Source organism: Canis aureus, chromosome 5 (assembly GCF_053574225.1).
Source record: "Canis aureus isolate CA01 chromosome 5, VMU_Caureus_v.1.0, whole genome shotgun sequence".
NCBI classification, from domain to species: domain Eukaryota; kingdom Metazoa; phylum Chordata; class Mammalia; order Carnivora; family Canidae; genus Canis; species Canis aureus.
In genome coordinates, this window is record NC_135615.1 from 6,345,094 (window position 1) to 6,363,567 (window position 18,474).

The 18,474-nt window shown below is 38.1% G+C and overlaps 1 protein-coding gene across 10 annotated transcripts in view; it reads left to right on the forward strand.

The window, feature by feature from the left end:
- ABI1 (abl interactor 1) overlaps nt 1-18,474 on the forward strand; it is a 117,655-nt gene that overhangs the window by 73,321 nt on the left and 25,860 nt on the right. For 6 of the 10 annotated variants that reach the window (XM_077896724.1, XM_077896727.1, XM_077896726.1 and 3 more), the window contains exons 3-6: nt 7,422-7,598; nt 13,253-13,267; nt 13,996-14,096; nt 16,073-16,213. In XM_077896724.1, the coding sequence (XP_077752850.1) occupies nt 7,422-7,598; nt 13,253-13,267; nt 13,996-14,096; nt 16,073-16,213 (434 nt within the window). The remainder of the gene's footprint in view (nt 1-7,421; nt 7,599-13,252; nt 13,268-13,995; nt 14,097-16,072; nt 16,214-18,474) is intronic. The other 4 variants (XM_077896725.1, XM_077896728.1, XM_077896730.1 and 1 more) reach the window with 1 other exon arrangement.

An 18,474-nucleotide genomic window follows, 5' to 3' on the forward strand; every position in this document is an offset into this window, starting at 1 on the left:
TCCTATTCAACCATAGAGTTGAGTAGACTATGTGTTTGATTTGGGGCATTTTCATTTTGAGGTACCATTGGCATATCTGAGGAGAATGTTGCACTTTCTAAAAAGATTTATTTATTTTATTTAGTTTTTCATGAGAGACACACACACACAGAGAATCAGGCAGAGTGAGAAGCAGGCTCCATGCAGGGAGCCGCATGTGGGACTTGATCCTGGGACTCCAGGATCATGCCCTGAGCTGAAGGCAGACGCTTAGCCTCTGAGCCACCCAGGTGTCCCTATTTATTTATTTTAGAGAGAGAAAACATGCAAGTAGGGGGAGGGCCAGAGAGAGAGAGAGAGAGAACAAGAATCTCCAGCAGACTCCATGCTGAGTGTGGAGCCTGATGCAGGGCTTGATCTCATGACCCCAAGATCATGATCTGAGAGGAAACCAAGTATCAGACGGTGAACCAGCTGAGCCACCCAGGTGCCCCTGTCACACCTTTCATACAAATCTTTTTTTTTTTTTTTTTAATTTTTATTTATTTATGATAGTCACAGAGAGAGAGAGAGAGGCAGAGACACAGGCAGAGGGAGAAGCAGGCTCCATGCACTGGGAGCCCGACGTGGGATTCGATCCTGGGTCTCCAGGATCACGCCCTGGGCCAAAGGCAGGCGCTAAACCGCTGCGCCACCCAAGGATCCCTCTTTCGTACAATTCTGCACATCAGAGGAGGTCTAGAATAAAGTTTATGTGTATATAAATGGCAATTTAAACTTGAATGTGGATGAGTTTGCCAAGGAGAGGTTATAAAGCATAGAGAACTTAGATTCAGTACAGAGGCATTACATCTGTAAAGTGACCTTGCAAAGGACACAGAGATGAGTGTTCGGGGAGTTAAGAGCAAACCAAGGTGAGTGTTGGTCCATGTTTTTTACCCTCCAATGAAATCTCAGTATTTTCTATGGAATTATGAATCTCCAAACTTAATTCCATGTCAATCAGAATTTAGCTTGACCAAATTAAACTTATGTTAGAGAAGGAGTTTATCTTTTAAAAGAGATTTATATATTTATTTTAGAGAAAGAGAGAGCGCACGTGCACACATGCACATATACATGTGCCTGTAGGGGGAGGGGCAGAGGGATAGAATCTTCAAGCCAACTCTCCACTGAGTACCAAGCCCCATGTGGGGCTCAGTCTCACCACCCATAAGATCATGACGTGAGCTGCAACCAAGAGTCAGACTCTTTTTTTTTAAATTTATTTATTTATTCATGAGAGAACACAGACTGAGAGAGAGAGAGAGAGAGAGAGGGGCAGAGACATAGGCAGAGGGAGAAGCAGGCTCCTCGCAGGGAACTGGATGTGGGACTTGATCCCAGATCCCAGGATCACGACCTAAGCCGAAGCCAGATGCTCAACTGCTGAGCCATCCAGGTGCCCCCAGAGTCAGATTCTTAACCCACTGTGGCACACAAGTGCCCCAGAAAAGGAAAGAATTTAAAAGATAAGTGAAGGCATTAAAAAATGTAGCTTCTTAACTATAATTTATAACATGAGTGACTATATCAGATAATCTTCCAAATTACCGAAGAGGAGGGGACTGGCCCGAGTATGAATTGTTTCACTATAAAAAGAAAGCTTATTTTGGGATGCCTGGGTGGCTCAGTGGTTGAGCATCTGCCTTTAGCCCAGGGCGTGATCCTGGAGACCCAGGATCGAATCCCACATCAGGCTCCCTGCATGGAGCCTGCTTCTCCCTCTGCCTATGTCTCTGCCTGCCTCTTTCTGTGTCTCTCATAAATAAATAAATAAAATCTTTAAAAAAAAAAAAAGAAAGCTTATTTTAAGAACTGTGAAGGGTCTGAGATTTTGCCATCTATGCAAGCTAGGAAGTTAGCTTGCCATAGTTTCCTAGATGTTGTTAGAAGATACAAGACTTCTGGGTCATAGACATAGGACTTTATTATTCATGACAATAGCAAGAGCCAGTGTTGGTATTTGTGCCAGTTTTTCCAAGCCTAAGCTCCATAGAGAAATGTGAAGAGGGCTGAGTGATACCTGTGATGATGCCTCTCCTGTATTGCATTACAGTCTATAATAGGAGAGGAACCTCTAGGTTTGTATAGGTTTGTATATTTTCTTTGGAGAAATGTCTAACCAAATCCTTTGTCTGTTTCTTTTCTTTTCTTTTTTTTTTTTTTGAGAGAGAAAGAGCCCGGGGCAGGGTGAGGTGGGGTGGGGGAGAGGCAGAAGGAGAGGGACAGGCAGACTCCTGCTAAGTGGGGAGCATGATGCAGAACTCTATCGCAGGACCCTGGGATCGTGACCTGTGCCGAAGGCATTAACCAACTGAGCCACCCAGGTGCCCTCCTTTGTCCATTTTTTAATCTAGTTGTTTCTGAATTTTTTGAGTTGATTTTTGAGCAGGTTCTTCCAGCACTCAGCAATACATGATGCCTGTGGGTGATAGGGAGTATGGAAGGCCATCAAACACCTTGACTAACTGCCCATTGTTGTGACTTTTAGAATAAAAACAGACTGCAAATGGTTTGGAAAGTGAAAAATGAGGCACAGGTTAGCATCAAGGTTAACATTGGTGTGCTGGAGTCAGCTGATCGGATTGGAATAGCAGTGTCATGCCTAAAAAAAATGTCACCAATGGTAAGATACTACTAATAGCCTGAAGAAGGAGGTCAGAGATCTGATGTAGCCAATCTGTCAGTAGAATAGATCAGACAAGTGGATCTTCTGGGAATTACAAGTGTGGAATGCATTGATTGCCTCTGCATCAGGAACAGAGAGTCTTTTACTCTATATCTGTTCTATGATGGTACATGTGGTAATAGATCCTGCAGCAGTGATGGCAGTCTGGGCGATATAGGCCTGGTTATAGGCTTCATTCCATATGATCTCATCAGATGATGGGCCCTTACCATGGGCATCTATATTTGTGACCTAGATGATCTGATCAGCAACTGCAATTTGTCCCCAACAGTTTATGGCTAGTTTTTATTATGTCAGCTTGTAGTTTTCCAAGTAGTAGACCAAATAGCTAGGTCATTAGTAACAGACCCAGAGTCAGTAAAAATATAACAAGGTTTATGAAGAGGAATATTGGTCAGATCTATGAGAACATACTTGAGTTCTGCCCATGGAGCAAAGCATCCACACCCATTTTCAGCTCTGTGTGGCTGGCCCTGAAATTGAACAGCATACCAGCACTCTGAACACCATAGTTTCATTGTAATTGAATCATTCATTAGTGAACCAGGTGCAGGCATTTATGAGATCCTCCATGAATCAAGGGCCTCAATGAGCCAGTGGCTTTGATTTATGCAGAATGGAGGTTAAAACTTCCCCCAAGGGATAACTGTCACTTTTTCATGTAAAGCTAAAATACCATAGGGGCCAGCCTGGCTGCATTCTTGAATTTACCACTTGAATGTGATAAGAGAAGCTTGTTAGTCTCTAACCACCTTTGTAGTCATTGAGTTTGAGTTGACCCATCCTCAAATGGGAAACTTCAAAAGGAGTGTGCACTTGGTAGCTCTTTTAGGGAGGCATTGAATCCAAAAACCAAAGGGATACCTTTGGTGGGAACTGCTCCTCTTGCCAGAGGCCCCAGTGAGTAAAATCATCTTATGTGTGGAGATGTGTACACAAAGGGGTGATAAGGATTGTGGGGTGCTAAAGCTACCAGTGTTTTCTACATGGGCTCTTCCCATTTGTCATAATCTGCTCTGGCACTTAGGAGCGTTCACAGTACAGGCATGCAAAATATCAGTAAATTATATACTCAGTGGTAGAAGGCACAACAGTAGTAATACACTGAATTGATCCAAAGATAGCACTGAAAAGTATGAGTTAGTTGCTGTTTCCCCACTGTTAATCCTACCCAAATGTTGGTAGCTGAAAACAAGTACCCTCTTCCTCTACATGATGGTTATGAAGGGGATGTGGGCTCCTGTATGTAACAGAGCCATAAAAATTTGAATCCCACCTCTCCCTAGTGTTCTAGCATACCTGAGTATGTTTGATCTTCAGTTCCCTTGGGGAACTAGGAAAACTCATCTCCACCACCATTTATCTTTGCAAAGCAGCCGAAGCTGGGCCATCGGGAAGATTGGGAGAGAGCAGCTCTGCACCTCTAAACAAGGTGTATTTCCTTTCAGTTTTGAGCAATACTCTAGCTATATGCTGATCAATACGACACTCAGAGCTACAGCCACATTGCTTTCTGGTAGAGAAATGACCGCATGCCCTTTGGATGACTTGGGCTAAGATCTGCACAGTGACAGCATTGTTTTTATTTTTTTATTTATTTTATTTTATTTTATTTTATTTTATTTTATTTATTTTTTCAGCATTGTTTATAGTAGTCTACATAATGTAGGCTATTTGCTGTTCCATTATCGAGATAATATCTCTTAAATTCTTGCTTATTTCAGCATAAGAATTAGAGGAGTTTTCCAAGGCCATAAGGTCCAACAGCAAGACTTCATCTAGATTTCTTTGGACAAGTTTCTCATTCTTTAGTGAATCACCTTTTTCATCATTTTAAACCCAGTTTAGTACAGAAAGAACGTGAAGACTAGTCAGTGCCCACAGTAGTTTCTCTTAGTGAAATTTTTGGGGTGGGGTGGGTGGCGGGGTGGTATAGGCAGAGCTCTTTTGTAGCAGACCCACTGCCAAAAAATGCTGAGGTTTTTTTACTAATATATTTTTTTGAAGATTTATTTATTAGAGAGGGAATGCAGCAGGGAGGGGTAGAGCAAGAGGAAAAGAGGATTCCAAGAAGAAACCTGTTGAGTGTGGAGCCCAATGTAGGGCTAAATTTCACAACCCTGAGATCATAACCTGAGCTGAAATCAAGAATCGGATGCTCAGCTGACAGCCATGCAGATGCCCCACTTTTACTCATCTTGAATGAATTGAATGTTGACCAAATAGGCTGCAAGAGGGACTGAGCAAGAAGATAGTAAGCTGTTGCCATCTTTTAATAAGCATTATGTGCCCCTTCCCTGCATGTAACAAACTAGCTGAAGTTCTAAAGATTCTTCTGGTTCTGACCACAGTGGTTGTAGTTTTTCTCCTTTGGCACCCAGTGTAACATGGGGTGTAACATTGTCTAAGAGGAACAGTCCTTTGTGTTCCCCACTCCCTCTGCCAGATAAATCTTAGTACCAGTTGTTCATAGGGCAGACCTGCTGAGGCCAACTGTCAGGTTGATGGAAAGTTGATGGTCAGTTACTAGGGCATTATTCAGACTGCTATCTTTGAACCTACAAAATGGTATTCACCTTGAAACTACATCCTCAAATTAGCCTTTATTAATAGCTGGTTAAGTAAACCATTTATTGCTTGGTTGACCATCCCATTTGGTCAGCATGTTCACTCATGATTCCCATGGACTTAGCTGGTTCCTGTTAACTGGTCTTTCATTCCATTTCTAGAAGAAATTCTGCCTCATTTCCAAAACTGTCAAAAATTGTGAAAGGTTTAAGATTTTTTTTTACCCTTTGTGCAAGCTAAGAAGTTAGCCTGCCACAATTTCATAGACAGTATTAAAGACATGAGACTCTTGGGCCAGATGCAGGATGTCATTGGTCATGGCAATAGCAGTAGCCAGTGTCAGCATTTGTGCTAGGTAACTAGCCCCAATTTCTGTAGGATACTGAAAAGAGAGCCAAGTGATGTTTGCACACAGAGATGGGGCCATTGCAGGAAAAGAACTCCCAGCTTAGGGGACCAGATCTTTTATAATGGGCAATAAGCCTTCCTGACCTTTGCCCCAGAGCTGACATTTTTATTACACTGGACAGAAAGCAAGCCTACCTTTTGCTCTCCTGGAAAACACCATCTCTTCTAAGGCTGTTTATAAATATCCCAGACAGGGGGAGCAGTGCCTTTTCTTGTAAGATGTGCAAAAACTCTAGACACTGAAGGAGAATTTTCTTTACCTTGTTTTGGAGTTGGGAGAATATTTTGATTGCAGATCCTCTCTCATTCAATTTTTTAAATTCTGGAAATAGAATCTTAAACATTAACACAGGTTATTTTTAAACATTAATAGAATCTTGGTTTTTTTCTGACAATACCCCTTGACCATCTTCAGTTTCCATCTTTGCTGCTTCTCCACCTAGACTATTGTCACTGCTTCCTGCCTGGTCTCATGGCCAGTGCTCTTGTTCTGTCTATCCTCACCACCTCTACTAGAGGGATCTGTTTTTTTGTTTGTTTGTTTGTTTCCTTAAGATTTTATTTATTAGCACATAAGCAGGAGGGAGAGGGAGCAAGAAGGCTCAATCCTAGGACCCTGGGATCTGGGATCATGGCTTAACCGAGGGCAGATGCTTAACCAACTGAGCCACCCAGATAGATGCTCTAACTCCAGGGATCTTTTAGAATGCAGGTTTGATGATGTCACCCAATTAAAATTTGTTACCAGTTCCTCACTACCATTAGGACAAAGTTTAAATTATTGAGTAGTTGTGTAATTATTTCTTATGTGCTGACTACTATCTAGGTTTAAATGTTAGCAATTAAACAACAACAACAAAATTTTTAAGCCATAAAGGCCAGTATTAGGTAAGCTGCATGATGCCAGTTTGTAACCTCTGCTCTAACTTACCATCTTTTCTCTTATACCTTTTATCTGCAACATGATTGATTGCCTTGAATAATTTCCATATTTACCTCTTCTATTCATTCTTAAAAACCTACATACTTTATAAAGTCTTTTTTTTTCTTCTTTACTTTATAAAGTCTTTAAGTGAACCCTTCTCAACCTAGTTAGGTATCTTGTCTCTGAACACTGTTGGAGAGGTTTCAGATGCCCTGTGTGTAGGTCACTACAGCACTTAACCTTATTGTGTTATAATTATTGATTTTCTTCCTTGTCTGCATCCTCAATAAATAAAGTAAAAGCTTCTCCGAGCAAGATACCTGTCCTGTTCCATACACACAGAGTTTTTAGGAATGAAAATTGCTTCCCTGGAAATTGTTTTGGAACCAACTCCATTAAATCAGTTGTTGGTTTTTTTTTTTTTAATATTTTATTTATTTATTCATGAGAGACACAGAGAGAAAGGCAGAGACACAGGCAGAGAGAGGAGAAGCAGGATCCCTGCAGGGAGCCCGATGTGGGACTCCATCCTAGGACCCTAGGATCATGCCCTGGGCCAAAGGCAGACGCTCAACCACTGAGCCACCCAGGCGTCCCTCAGTTGTTGGTTTTAATCACTTTTAGATATTCCTTGTTTTGAGCCTCAAGGATATTAATTTCCTTAATTTTGAAGGGAAAGATACAGTATTCCCTGGAAAGTAGACATGTGATACTGTCCTGTAGTCCAACCTTGTATATGGTCAATATATATGGCTGTTATTTAATTTACTATGCCTAATAATATTTTCTTTGTTCAAATTTAAAATCTAGACCGTGGACATTCACAAAGAAAAAGTGGCTCGGAGAGAGATTGGTATTTTGACAACAAATAAGAATACATCAAGAACTCACAAAATAATAGCACCTGCAAACATGGAGCGTCCTGTAAGGTATATTCGGAAACCTATTGACTATACAGTTCTGGATGATGTGGGCCATGGTGTCAAGGTAAGCATTTTTATATTAACTTGAAATAATTTATCCAATAAATATTTTGGATAGGAAATAGAGCAGTAAAAATCATTTTCTTAATTAATAGATTCTCTTAGCTAGTAACTAGCATTATAGTTTTCAAAGAATATTTAATATTAGCTATGTATTATACTAAGTTTGAGTCAGAATTTTATCTGTGAAATAGGCTGTATTCAGAAGATAGTAAAACTTACCATGGCTTTTTGTCAGTAGAGCCATTTGAATCCTAGACTAATATTACAGATATTGTGAATGCCATGTCTTGCTTTTACTACTGAATGAATATTTAAAAATAAAAAATTTATATGCTTTGCAGAGTTGTTTTACAAAATAATTTATAAAAACTTTGAACCTTTTATTTCAAAAAATATATGTAAGTGCATTTATGTAGATGTGGCTATAATTCCAGCAACTTATGAAAAACAAAAAATTGTATGTAGTTTTGCATACCATACCCTCCTTGCCTTCCCCTGCCCCAATAGGGTTTTAGGAAAGAGATTATTTGTTGCCCATGTTCATATCTTAGCGTGGCAGAATTAGCTGCTATTGAAAGATACCTGTAGTCTGTCAACTTCTTAGATGTTTATGGGTTATTCTGCAAACATACTGAATGACCTGAATTCTATAGCCATTTTTGCTCAGGATAAACGATTCCTATGAAATTTGATAGTCCCTTTCCTAGAGGACCATTATTTGATTTTGTATCTGATTTTCAGAATTTTTATAATAAATTTTTAGGAGTTGGCTAGAATCTTGAAGCTTTCCCTAGCTGGCTGATCTGACCAGGGTTATTGCTGGATTTCTGTTGCATTCTAAATTATTTGGGGTTCCTGATCAAGAGAAGAGTGTAGCTGACTGACAATACTCACTTTTATTCTACTCTGCGCTGTCATTATTGGAATCTCCCCCTTTCTGTCATGCTTTGAAGTTAGATATAAAATTGGAACACTACAAATGTAGAAGAGGCTACTTGTTTGTTTCTTATATTTTTACCCAGGGTATGTGGCTAGAGTTGTAAAAGAGCTTAAATTCAGGGCAGCCCTGGTGGCTCAGTGGTTTAGTGCCACCTTTAGCCCAGGGCCTGATCCTGGAGACCCAGGATCGAGTCCCATGTCAGGCTCCCTGCGTGGAGCCTGCTTTTCCCTCTGCCTGTGTCTCTTTCTCTCTCTCTCTCTCTTTTTCTCTTTCTCTCTCTCTCTCTCCCTCCTCTACCCCCGCTCCCGTGTCTCTTGTGAATAAATAAATAAAATCCTTTAAAAAAAAAAGCTTAAAAAAAAAAAAGCTTAAAAAAAAAAAAAAAAAAGCTTAAATTCAGTTGGAATTTAAGTTATTTTAGACTAGATTGAGCTATAGGATTTGAATATTGAGAGTCTGGAAGAAATCTTTTTTGTATTAATTGCCATGAGATTAAAATTTATATATACACACACACACGCGTATGCATGTGTGTACACACACTCGTGCTCACTTCTTCCCCTTTGGCCTAATTTTTCTTTTTTTTTTTTTTTTTAAAGATTTTATTTATTCATGAGACACAGAGAGAGAGAGAGAGAGAGGCAGAGACACAGGCAGAGGGAGGGAGAAGCAGGCGCCATGCATGGAGCCTGATGTGTGTGGGACTCAACCCCGGGTCTCCAGGATCACACCCTGGGCTGAAGATGGCACTAAACCGCTGGGCCACCTGGGCTGCCTCCCTTTGACCTAACTAATCTTGAGCTTGCTTTCTTTCAAAACAAAATACGTGCATAAAAAAAATGTCATCATCTTAGAAGTGAATATCCTATATTATTCCTCCATTAATAACTATATTTAATAGTTTAATACATAGTACTTAGCAGAATAGAAGATGAAAGCAAATTTCATAAGGAAATTTTGGGTGAGAATATGAAATTATTTCATCATATATGTATAAATGGGAAGTATAAATGCCACATAATATATATTGAAAGTATGCAGATATGAATTTTGGCAGTCTGCTTTCTGTAATATGGTTACTGACACATGATTTTTCTTTTTATCATGGCAGAATATACATAAAATTTATTATTTAACATTTTAAACGTATAGTTCTGTGACTACATTTGTATTGTACAGGTAATTTTTTAAATTTTTTTTTTACTTTATTAAAATACTGAGTTTATTTCACATGTTATACACAGGTTATTTTAAAATATATTTTTGATTAGGGTGAGAGAGTGGATGGTCTGTGAGAATAACATTTCTTAGAGTCTGATATGTGGCATATTTGTCCATATTTTGTTTCTGTGATATACAAATATATACACAGTTATTTTTTTCCCCAGTTGTCTCATTGCCACTCTGTTTCTCTTGTTTTCTGATTTCTCTGACAGATCATTCATTGCTGGCTTAATTAAATATTTCTAGAGCATAGTAGAGTGACGGTTAGAAATTTGAATAGTAGGTGGGTTTTTTTTTTAAGATTTTGTTTATTTATTCATGAGAGGGACAGAAAGAGTTAGATATACAGACAGAGGGAGAAGCAGGCTGTGGGGAGCCTGATGGAGGACTCTATCCCAGTATCCTGGGATCATGATCTGAGCCAAAGGCAGATGCTCAACCACTGAGCCACCCAGGTATCCCAGAAATTTGGATAGTAGTTAATGAACAAATACTAGGGCCAAAATTATTAGAAGGAAAAGAGAGAAGCTATTCTTATAGTTTTAGAATTATTTTCTTAACCTTTGTCCACCACTTTTCTATTTAGAAGTCTGTTTTCCTACTGATTGGTAAGAACTCTTTTTTTCTGTCAAGGAAATGAGTTCCTTATATATTCCTAAATTTCTTCATACTGCTATTTGGCTCTTGACTTTTTTAATGTTTGGGTATTCTAAAAAATACACATAGATTAAAAAAATTATATCCAAATATATTAGTATTTCTTCTTATGTCTACCAAGTTTCATGTTAAAGTTTCCAGACTCTGAAATTAATGTTCCATCATATTTTCTTTTGTGATTTAAATTTCAGGGTTTTGATACTTGTATTATTTAAATAATACTATATGGTGAAGCATTTTATGCTGTGAGATAGATGGTTACACATAAGTTTGGTAGGAATTCAAAATATGGAAGAAATATCTTATGTCTGGTTTGACTTTTGGAAGCAGTGTAAGATATGGATAAGAGAATCCTAGCATAAGGAAACCACCAGAATATATACATAAAGGAGAATGTAAAGAAGATGAACCTTATAAGAGTACAGCTTTTCAGAGTAAGCTAAAGAAGACCTGAATACTTAGTAAAGACATTTAAAATTTTTTTAAGGAATTTATGTATGTATGCGAGTGCGTGAGCAAGGGGGAAGTGTGGGGAGAGGCAGAGGCAGAGGGAGAGGGAGAGGCAGGCTCCCCACTGAGCAGGAAGCCCGCCGGTAACGCAGGGCTCAATCCCAGGATCCTGGGATCTTGACCCAAGCCAAAGGCAGCTGCTTAACTGATTGAACCACCCAAGTGTCCCTAAATTTATTTTTAATTAACAGCTTTATAGCCTGGTTTATAATTTACAAAGGACTTTCACTGTATGTGTTTTTAAGTCTCAAAAGACCATGTAATCTAGGAGTTGTTACATTTTATTAGTAGAGACACTAAGTATTTATAATATATACATAGGAATGATATTTTTTGAAGGTTTCATTTGTATTAAAAGAGTAAACTAATGAGTCATAGTAAAGAAAGGATTGGCCTTTTTTATGGACAGCACCTGTGGTATACAAGGCTTATAATTTCCTTAGGGTCAGAAGATAGGGAGGAATCAAAGAGAATCCTGTTGTTTTCAACCTGAGATTCCAAGGACATGGTAAAGTGGCCTGTTAATGTAAATATTAAAGAAATGAAGTGAGATCTTAAGGAAATAAAAGTCTAGTTTGGATGTGTTTTGGAGATTTTTTAAATGGATAAATCTTGTTGGTTGCTAACAATTACAGTATTTTAAGCTGTAAGATACAGAGATGATTTCCTTGTAATACTCTCAAACTCAGACACTTCTATATAAATACACACTAGATAGAAAAGGCAGAACTTCATATAAGGTTAAAGGTTGCATCATTACACAGTAGCAAAGTTCTGCTAGAGTTTTTATTCCCCGATTCTCCATTCATTCTTTCACTTGGAATCAGTTTATACTTGAATGTTATTTTTTTTTCTTGTTCAGTAGAAACAAGATAGGTGGTCATATCTGGAATATTTCTAAATTATTTTAAAAATATTTAGTGTATTGAGATGCTATCACATTAGTATATCTTATTTCCAAGGATAATAATGTTACTCAGGTTTACACTTTCTAAATCCAGATGTGATATGTAGCAGCTAGGTAGGATTCTAGACATTGATGAAAATGAGCAATATCATTCTAAACAAACATTTAAAGAATACTAAAATTCTGGCCTAATTCCTAGAAATAAGAATATATCCAAGACAAAGTACATTCCTTCTTTGGTTGACTTTCCTAATGGTTGCCTTTATGTCACCTGAAAAATGATAGATTCATATTTAGAAAGACAAATGTCAAAGAACTTAAGACCCCAATATATACAAAGTTAGACTCTACAACCTAAAGGTATTTCTTAAGTGGCATGGTACAAGTAGTGATGCTTTAGGACTATACACAGTATTTCATATTATTTGTAGTACATGTTATTTCATATATAGGCTAGTCATCTTTCATAGGAGTAGCCTTTAGGATCAAAGCAATCGTTCTTCAGTTTTGAATTTTGTCTAAACTGGTTCAGAAGAAAACTTAGAACAAAAGCAACCTATAACCTTCTGCTTTTGGCCTGCTCAGATTTAGATTCATAAATTACAAATGAGAGGGCTTCTAGACCTTGTTTGTTTGTTTTAAAGATTTTATTTATTTACTCATGAGAGACACACAGAGAGAGGCAGAGACACAGGCAGAGGGAGAAGCAGGCTCCATGCAGGGAGACCGATGTGGGACTCGATCCCGGGACTCCAGGATCACACCCTGGGCCGAAGGCAGGCTTTAAACCGCTGAGCCACCCATGGATCCCCTAGACCTTGTTTGTATGCCTTAGTTAGAATCCGGCTAAGCTGCTATTGTGCATAGGGATTTTTTTTTTTAATACTCAGGTACTAGGTCTTTTTCTGAATTTGGAAGCACCATGTGATTTTGAATTTTAGCATTTACAGCTTATCAGTTTTAGAATATCAGTTTTAGAATACTATATTACCATTCATCTGATGAATACTTGAGCATTGATTGTTTGGTAAAGCCTTATGTCTGGTACACTGATGTGTTAAAGTAGCCTTACATCGAATGTGTTAGATGTTTGTGTTTAAATCAGTGTTTATCATCTGTAATTCAGTTAGTTTAGTTTCATGGGATAAATACTGATATAAGACATTATTGGGCCTTCATGAGATCGGCATAATTTAGTGATGTTTTCCTTATGAATATATTTTTTTGGAAAATATTTAATACATGTGAATATTTCCCTATTGCTTATGGATTTTTTCTTTATAAAATATTTGAAATATGGCTGGGTAAAAGCTTATTAACATGAATTGAATGACTATAAATGTAAACGTGTCCTATTAGATACAATTTATTTAGAATTAATTTCTACTTTTTCCCCCCCTTTTTTGCCAACGTAAAGTGGCTAAAAGCCAAGGTAAGAGATACTACTTATCATTTGATCCACAGTATTCCCTCTATTTTGATAAAGGCTGCAGAGCCACTAAAATTTGAAAACTCTTCCTATGTCTGTCTGCTTTTTTCCCATAGGATTTATGTAGATTAAATAAACTCAGTTCAAATCAGCAACATTTAGCTTGGATGTGTTAATATATCAATGATATATTGACATCTGCATTTATATAGGAACATTAATTTTGCTAACATTTATTGCTTTGCTCATTTTTTTGGATAGTTGCCTTGCTTTTATTGACTTAACAATTAGGAGGTTTTCCAGACACATATGACTTTGTTACTGAATTGTTAAGATAAAGATGATTTTTCAGATTAATGTTTTAGCAAGTTGACACTGAGATCTATAGTTTTTATTCATGTACACATGTAAAAAATTTTGGAAATCCAGTACTTGAATGCAGCTAAGTTTGATCTCAGTGAACATGTTTAACAGTAAAATAATGTATAAAATCCAATAATCACATCTGTATTTGCCATAAATTGGTCTGGATAGCACAGATAATAGGAGAAAAAGCTTTGTGCAAGTGGAAATTTCTTGACTTTTTAAAATGTAGTACCAAAGTCAGTTATTAAAACTGTCTGGGAATCCTTACTTCACATTCTGATATTAAAAAAAAATAATACATGGTGTCAAAACACCAACAGAACAATTTGATATAAAAATAAAAAGCTTTTCTTTCCACATTTTAGCATGGAAATAACCAGCCTGCAAGAACTGGCACACTGTCGAGAACAAATCCTCCTACTCAGAAACCACCGAGCCCTCCCATGTCAGGCCGGGGAACGCTGGGGTAAGAATGCAACTACATTTTACAAGAAAAGGCATATGCTAAAGAGAAAGATATTTCTGTGACTTAAGTAAGTGTATGGGTCTTTGCTGTGGGATGCTCTCAATGTGAACTACCTCTTACAAATTCATTTTGTTTCTTCTTTCCTTGAACAGAATCTGCTTGTTTTATAATTTTCTCTATAGAAGTCTGTACTAGAAAGAATCTTTTGTATATGTGCAAATAAGCATTATTTAGTTTTTATCTTTTTTTTTTTTTTTAAGATTTTATTTATTCATGAGAGAGACACAGAGAGAGGCAGAAACTCAGGCAGAGGGAGAAGCAGGCTCCTTGCAGGGAGCCTGATGCAGGACTCAATCCCAGACCGGGGTCATGCCCTGAGCCAAAGGCAGATGCTCAACTGCTGAGCCACTCAGGCATCCCTAGTTTTTACCTTCTAATTTTTTTTTTGGCGGGGGGAGTCTAGCCTAAGTTTATTTCTAATGAAATTGCAGGATGATTCCATATGGTGCTTTCATATGTGTTTACAATATTCCTATTGCAGGAGTTTGAATTAGCGATGTGTTTTATGTGGTTTGGCTTCATAGCCTGCAGGGGGACTCTTTACCTGGAGAACTCTGAACTGTGTTTCTACTGATAATCTGAGGGCCCTTTATACTTAAGTTTTGCATGTAGGCCAATTGGAGAAATAGAAAAGATAATAGTTGGTGGTTTCTTCCTTCTAAGTGCAGCAAAAATATAGACTGATTGGTAAGACATCTTTGAAGGATTATTGATCTTAACGTAGGAAGCAATATAGTAGATTTCTTGTTTTTGGTAGAGGGGTGAGGAATCATTATTTTATAGTAACAGAGATTGATAGTCAACATTTTGACAGAATCTTAGTTTCCATTTTCATTCTGTAAACCCTTAGCCCCTGAAAAAAACATAGGAAGCTATTAAATAGAAAAGTTAAAATCATTTATTGAGAAATACATGGCATTTTTGGTATCAGAATATATCAGAATGGTATCAGAATATACTTGTTCATATATTTCTGTACTGAAGTAGGAGTAAATTGCAGGGGAGGTACATTGTTTTCATAATGTACAAGGATAGTGGCTTGTGGGTCACTGGGCTGGGAATAATATATAATTAATTAATTAATTTTTTAAAGATTTATTTACTTATGATAGACATAGAGAGAGAGAGAGAGAGAGGCAGAGACACAGGAAGAGGGAGAAGCAGGCTCCATGCCGGGAGCCTGACATGGGACTCGATCCCGGTACTCCAGGATTGCGCCCTGGGCCAAAGGCAGGCGCTAAACCGCTGAGCCATCCAGGGATCCCATGGACCCCGGGATCATGCCCTGAGCCAAGGCAGATACTCAACTGCTGAGCCACCCAGACATCCTAAAGAATTAATCAATCAATCAATTAATTAATTAATGTGTGTATTATTTTTTTTAAGATTTATTTTTATTTATTTATGATAGAGAAAATGGCAGAGACACAGGCAGAGGGAGAAGCAGGCTCCATGCTGGGAGCCCATTGTGAGACTCGATCCCAGGACTCCAGGATCGCTCATGCCCTGGGCCAAAGGCAGGCGCGAAACCACCAAGCCACCCAGGGATCCCCCCAAGAATTTTTTTAAAAAAGATTATTTATTTATCTATCTATTTATTTTATTTTATTTATTTATGATAGGCAGAGAGAGAGGGAGGCAGAGACACAGGAGGAGGGAGAAGCAGGCTCCATGCTGGGAGCCCGACGTGGGACTCGATCCCGGGACCCCAGGATCATGCCCTGGGCCAAAGGCAGGCGCCAAACCGCTGAGCCACCCAGGGATCCTCCCCAAGAATTTTTTCAAACAAAACTTTATTATTACAGATAAAGAAAAATTGTGTTATACTTGGTTACAAAGAGACAATCACAAATATGGTGACAATACCATTTAATCTTTCTTACTCATTATTCTTTTTCTCTGTTTTGCTTCTTTAGACGAAATACTCCTTATAAAACTCTGGAACCTGTTAAACCCCCAACAGTTCCTAATGACTACATGACAAGTCCTGCTAGGCTCGGAAGTCAACATAGTCCAGGCAGGACAGCTTCTTTAAACCAGAGACCAAGGACACACAGGTAAACCTTCAGGTTGAGTCTTTGAATATCGGCAAATGGGGGTTATTGACTGGTGACAAACTCCTGAAAAGTTGCTGAGTAAAGTATTGCTCTAATGCTAATATAGAATATAAAAGATGAGGGTAATCATATTGTATATGTTTCTTTAAATAAATTTGTGCCATAATTCCTCTGTTTTTTAGGTGTTAAGCAGGTTTAAACTAATTACAGATTTGCTACTATGTTTTCTTTTTGATGGAAGTATAAATATATATTTGGATCAAGGCCTAAAGAATGTTTTAAAACAGTTATTTAAAAAAGATTGAGGCAACCACTCTTAATTATTTTTGGATAAAGACTGAAATATCGGAAATTATGCAATGTGATTTAAACTTTATGAGGTTGGACGAAGAAAGACACCTTCAAGGGAGGTGGAGGTGAATTTGTTAAGGAGAATTTGTTAAGAAGAATTTGTTAAGAGGAAGGATTTGTTAAGAGAGTTGATATACTAGAGGATATTTAAGTTGTTTTAAAAAAAAGTTCTAGAAATCCCCTCCCAGTGGATTTTTTAAAAACTTGTTTATGGAGCATGACATCCATTCAGTATAAAGCCTACAGTGTATTAAGTATACAACTTGATGGTTTAATACAAATTGAATACACCCACATAATCATCCCCAGATCAGAAAGTGGAGTGTTCCCAGCAGCCTGGAAGTCCCCTTTAGGCCCTTTCCCAATTATAGCCTCTACTTTCTTTCTCCCAGAATAGCCACTCCATGTTTGGGTACTTTTGTAAAAGTCAGACAAATTTGTTGTACAGCTTAATTTATTTTTTTCTTCATTTTAATCTATTATTTAACTTGGGCAAGGAACCTCTCTTTACCTTGACTTTTAGGTTGATATATTAGAGAAACTTAGCAAAATCATTTTGGGGGATTCAATTAAATAGGCTGTGTCAAGCCTCTTAAGTGCTATGTAATTGTTACTGTTAGTAAATAAATTATTATATCGAAATTTTCATTTACTGTATCAGGTCAAGTTAAGTGAGAACCAAATTTTTGTGTTTTTTTTTTTTTTTTTTTTTTTTATTGGTGTTCAATTTACTAACATACAGAATAACCCCCAGTGCCCGTCACCCATTCACTCCCACCCCCCGCCCTCCTCCCCTTCCAACACCCCTAGTTCGTTTCCCAGAGTTAGCAGTCTTTACGTTCTGTCTCCCTTTCTGATATTTCCCACACATTTCTTCCCCCTTCCCTTATATTCCCTTTCACTATTATTTATATTCCCCAAATGAATGAGAACATATAATGTTTGTCCTTCTCCGACTGGCTTACTTCACTCAGCATAATACCCTCCAGTTCCATCCACGTTGAAGCAAATGGTGGGTATTTGTCATTTCTAATAGCTGAGTAATATTCCATTGTATACATAAACCACATCTTCTTTATCCATTCATCTTTCGATGGACACCGAGGCTCCTTCCACAGTTTGGCTATCGTGGCCATTGCTGCTATAAACATCGGGGTGCAGGTGTCCCGGCGTTTCACTGCATCTGTATCTTTGGGGTAAATCCCCAGCAGTGCAATTGCTGGGTCGTAGGGCAGGTCTATTTTTAACTCTTTGAGGAACCTCCACACAGTTTTCCAGAGTGGCTGCACCAGTTCACATTCCCACCAACAGTGTATGAGGGTTCCCTTTTCTCCACATCCTCTCCAACATTTGTTGTTTCCTGCCTTGTTAATTTTCCCCATTCTCACTGGTGTGAGGTGGTATCTCATTGTGGTTTTGATTTGTATTTCCCTGATGGCAAGTGATGCAGAGCATTTTCTCATGTGCATGTTGGCCATGTCTATGTCTTCCTCTGTGAGATTTCTGTTCATGTCTTTTGCCCATTTCATGATTGGATTGTTTGTTTCTTTGGTGTTGAGTTTAAGAAGTTCTTTATAGATCTTGGAAACTAGCCCTTTATCTGATATGTCATTTGCAAATATCTTCTCCCATTCTGTAGGTTGTCTTTGAGTTTTGTTGACTGTATCCTTTGCTGTGCAAAAGCTTCTTATCTTGATGAAGTCCCAATAGTTCATTTTTGCTTTTGTTTCTTTTGCCTTCGTGGATGTATCTTGCAAGAAGTTACTATGGCCGAGTTCAAAAAGGGTGTTGCCTGTGTTCTTCTCTAGGATTTTGATGGAATCTTGTCTCACATTTAGATCTTTCATCCATTTTGAGTTTATCTTTGTGTATGGTGAAAGAGAGTGGTCTAGTTTCATTCTTCTGCATGT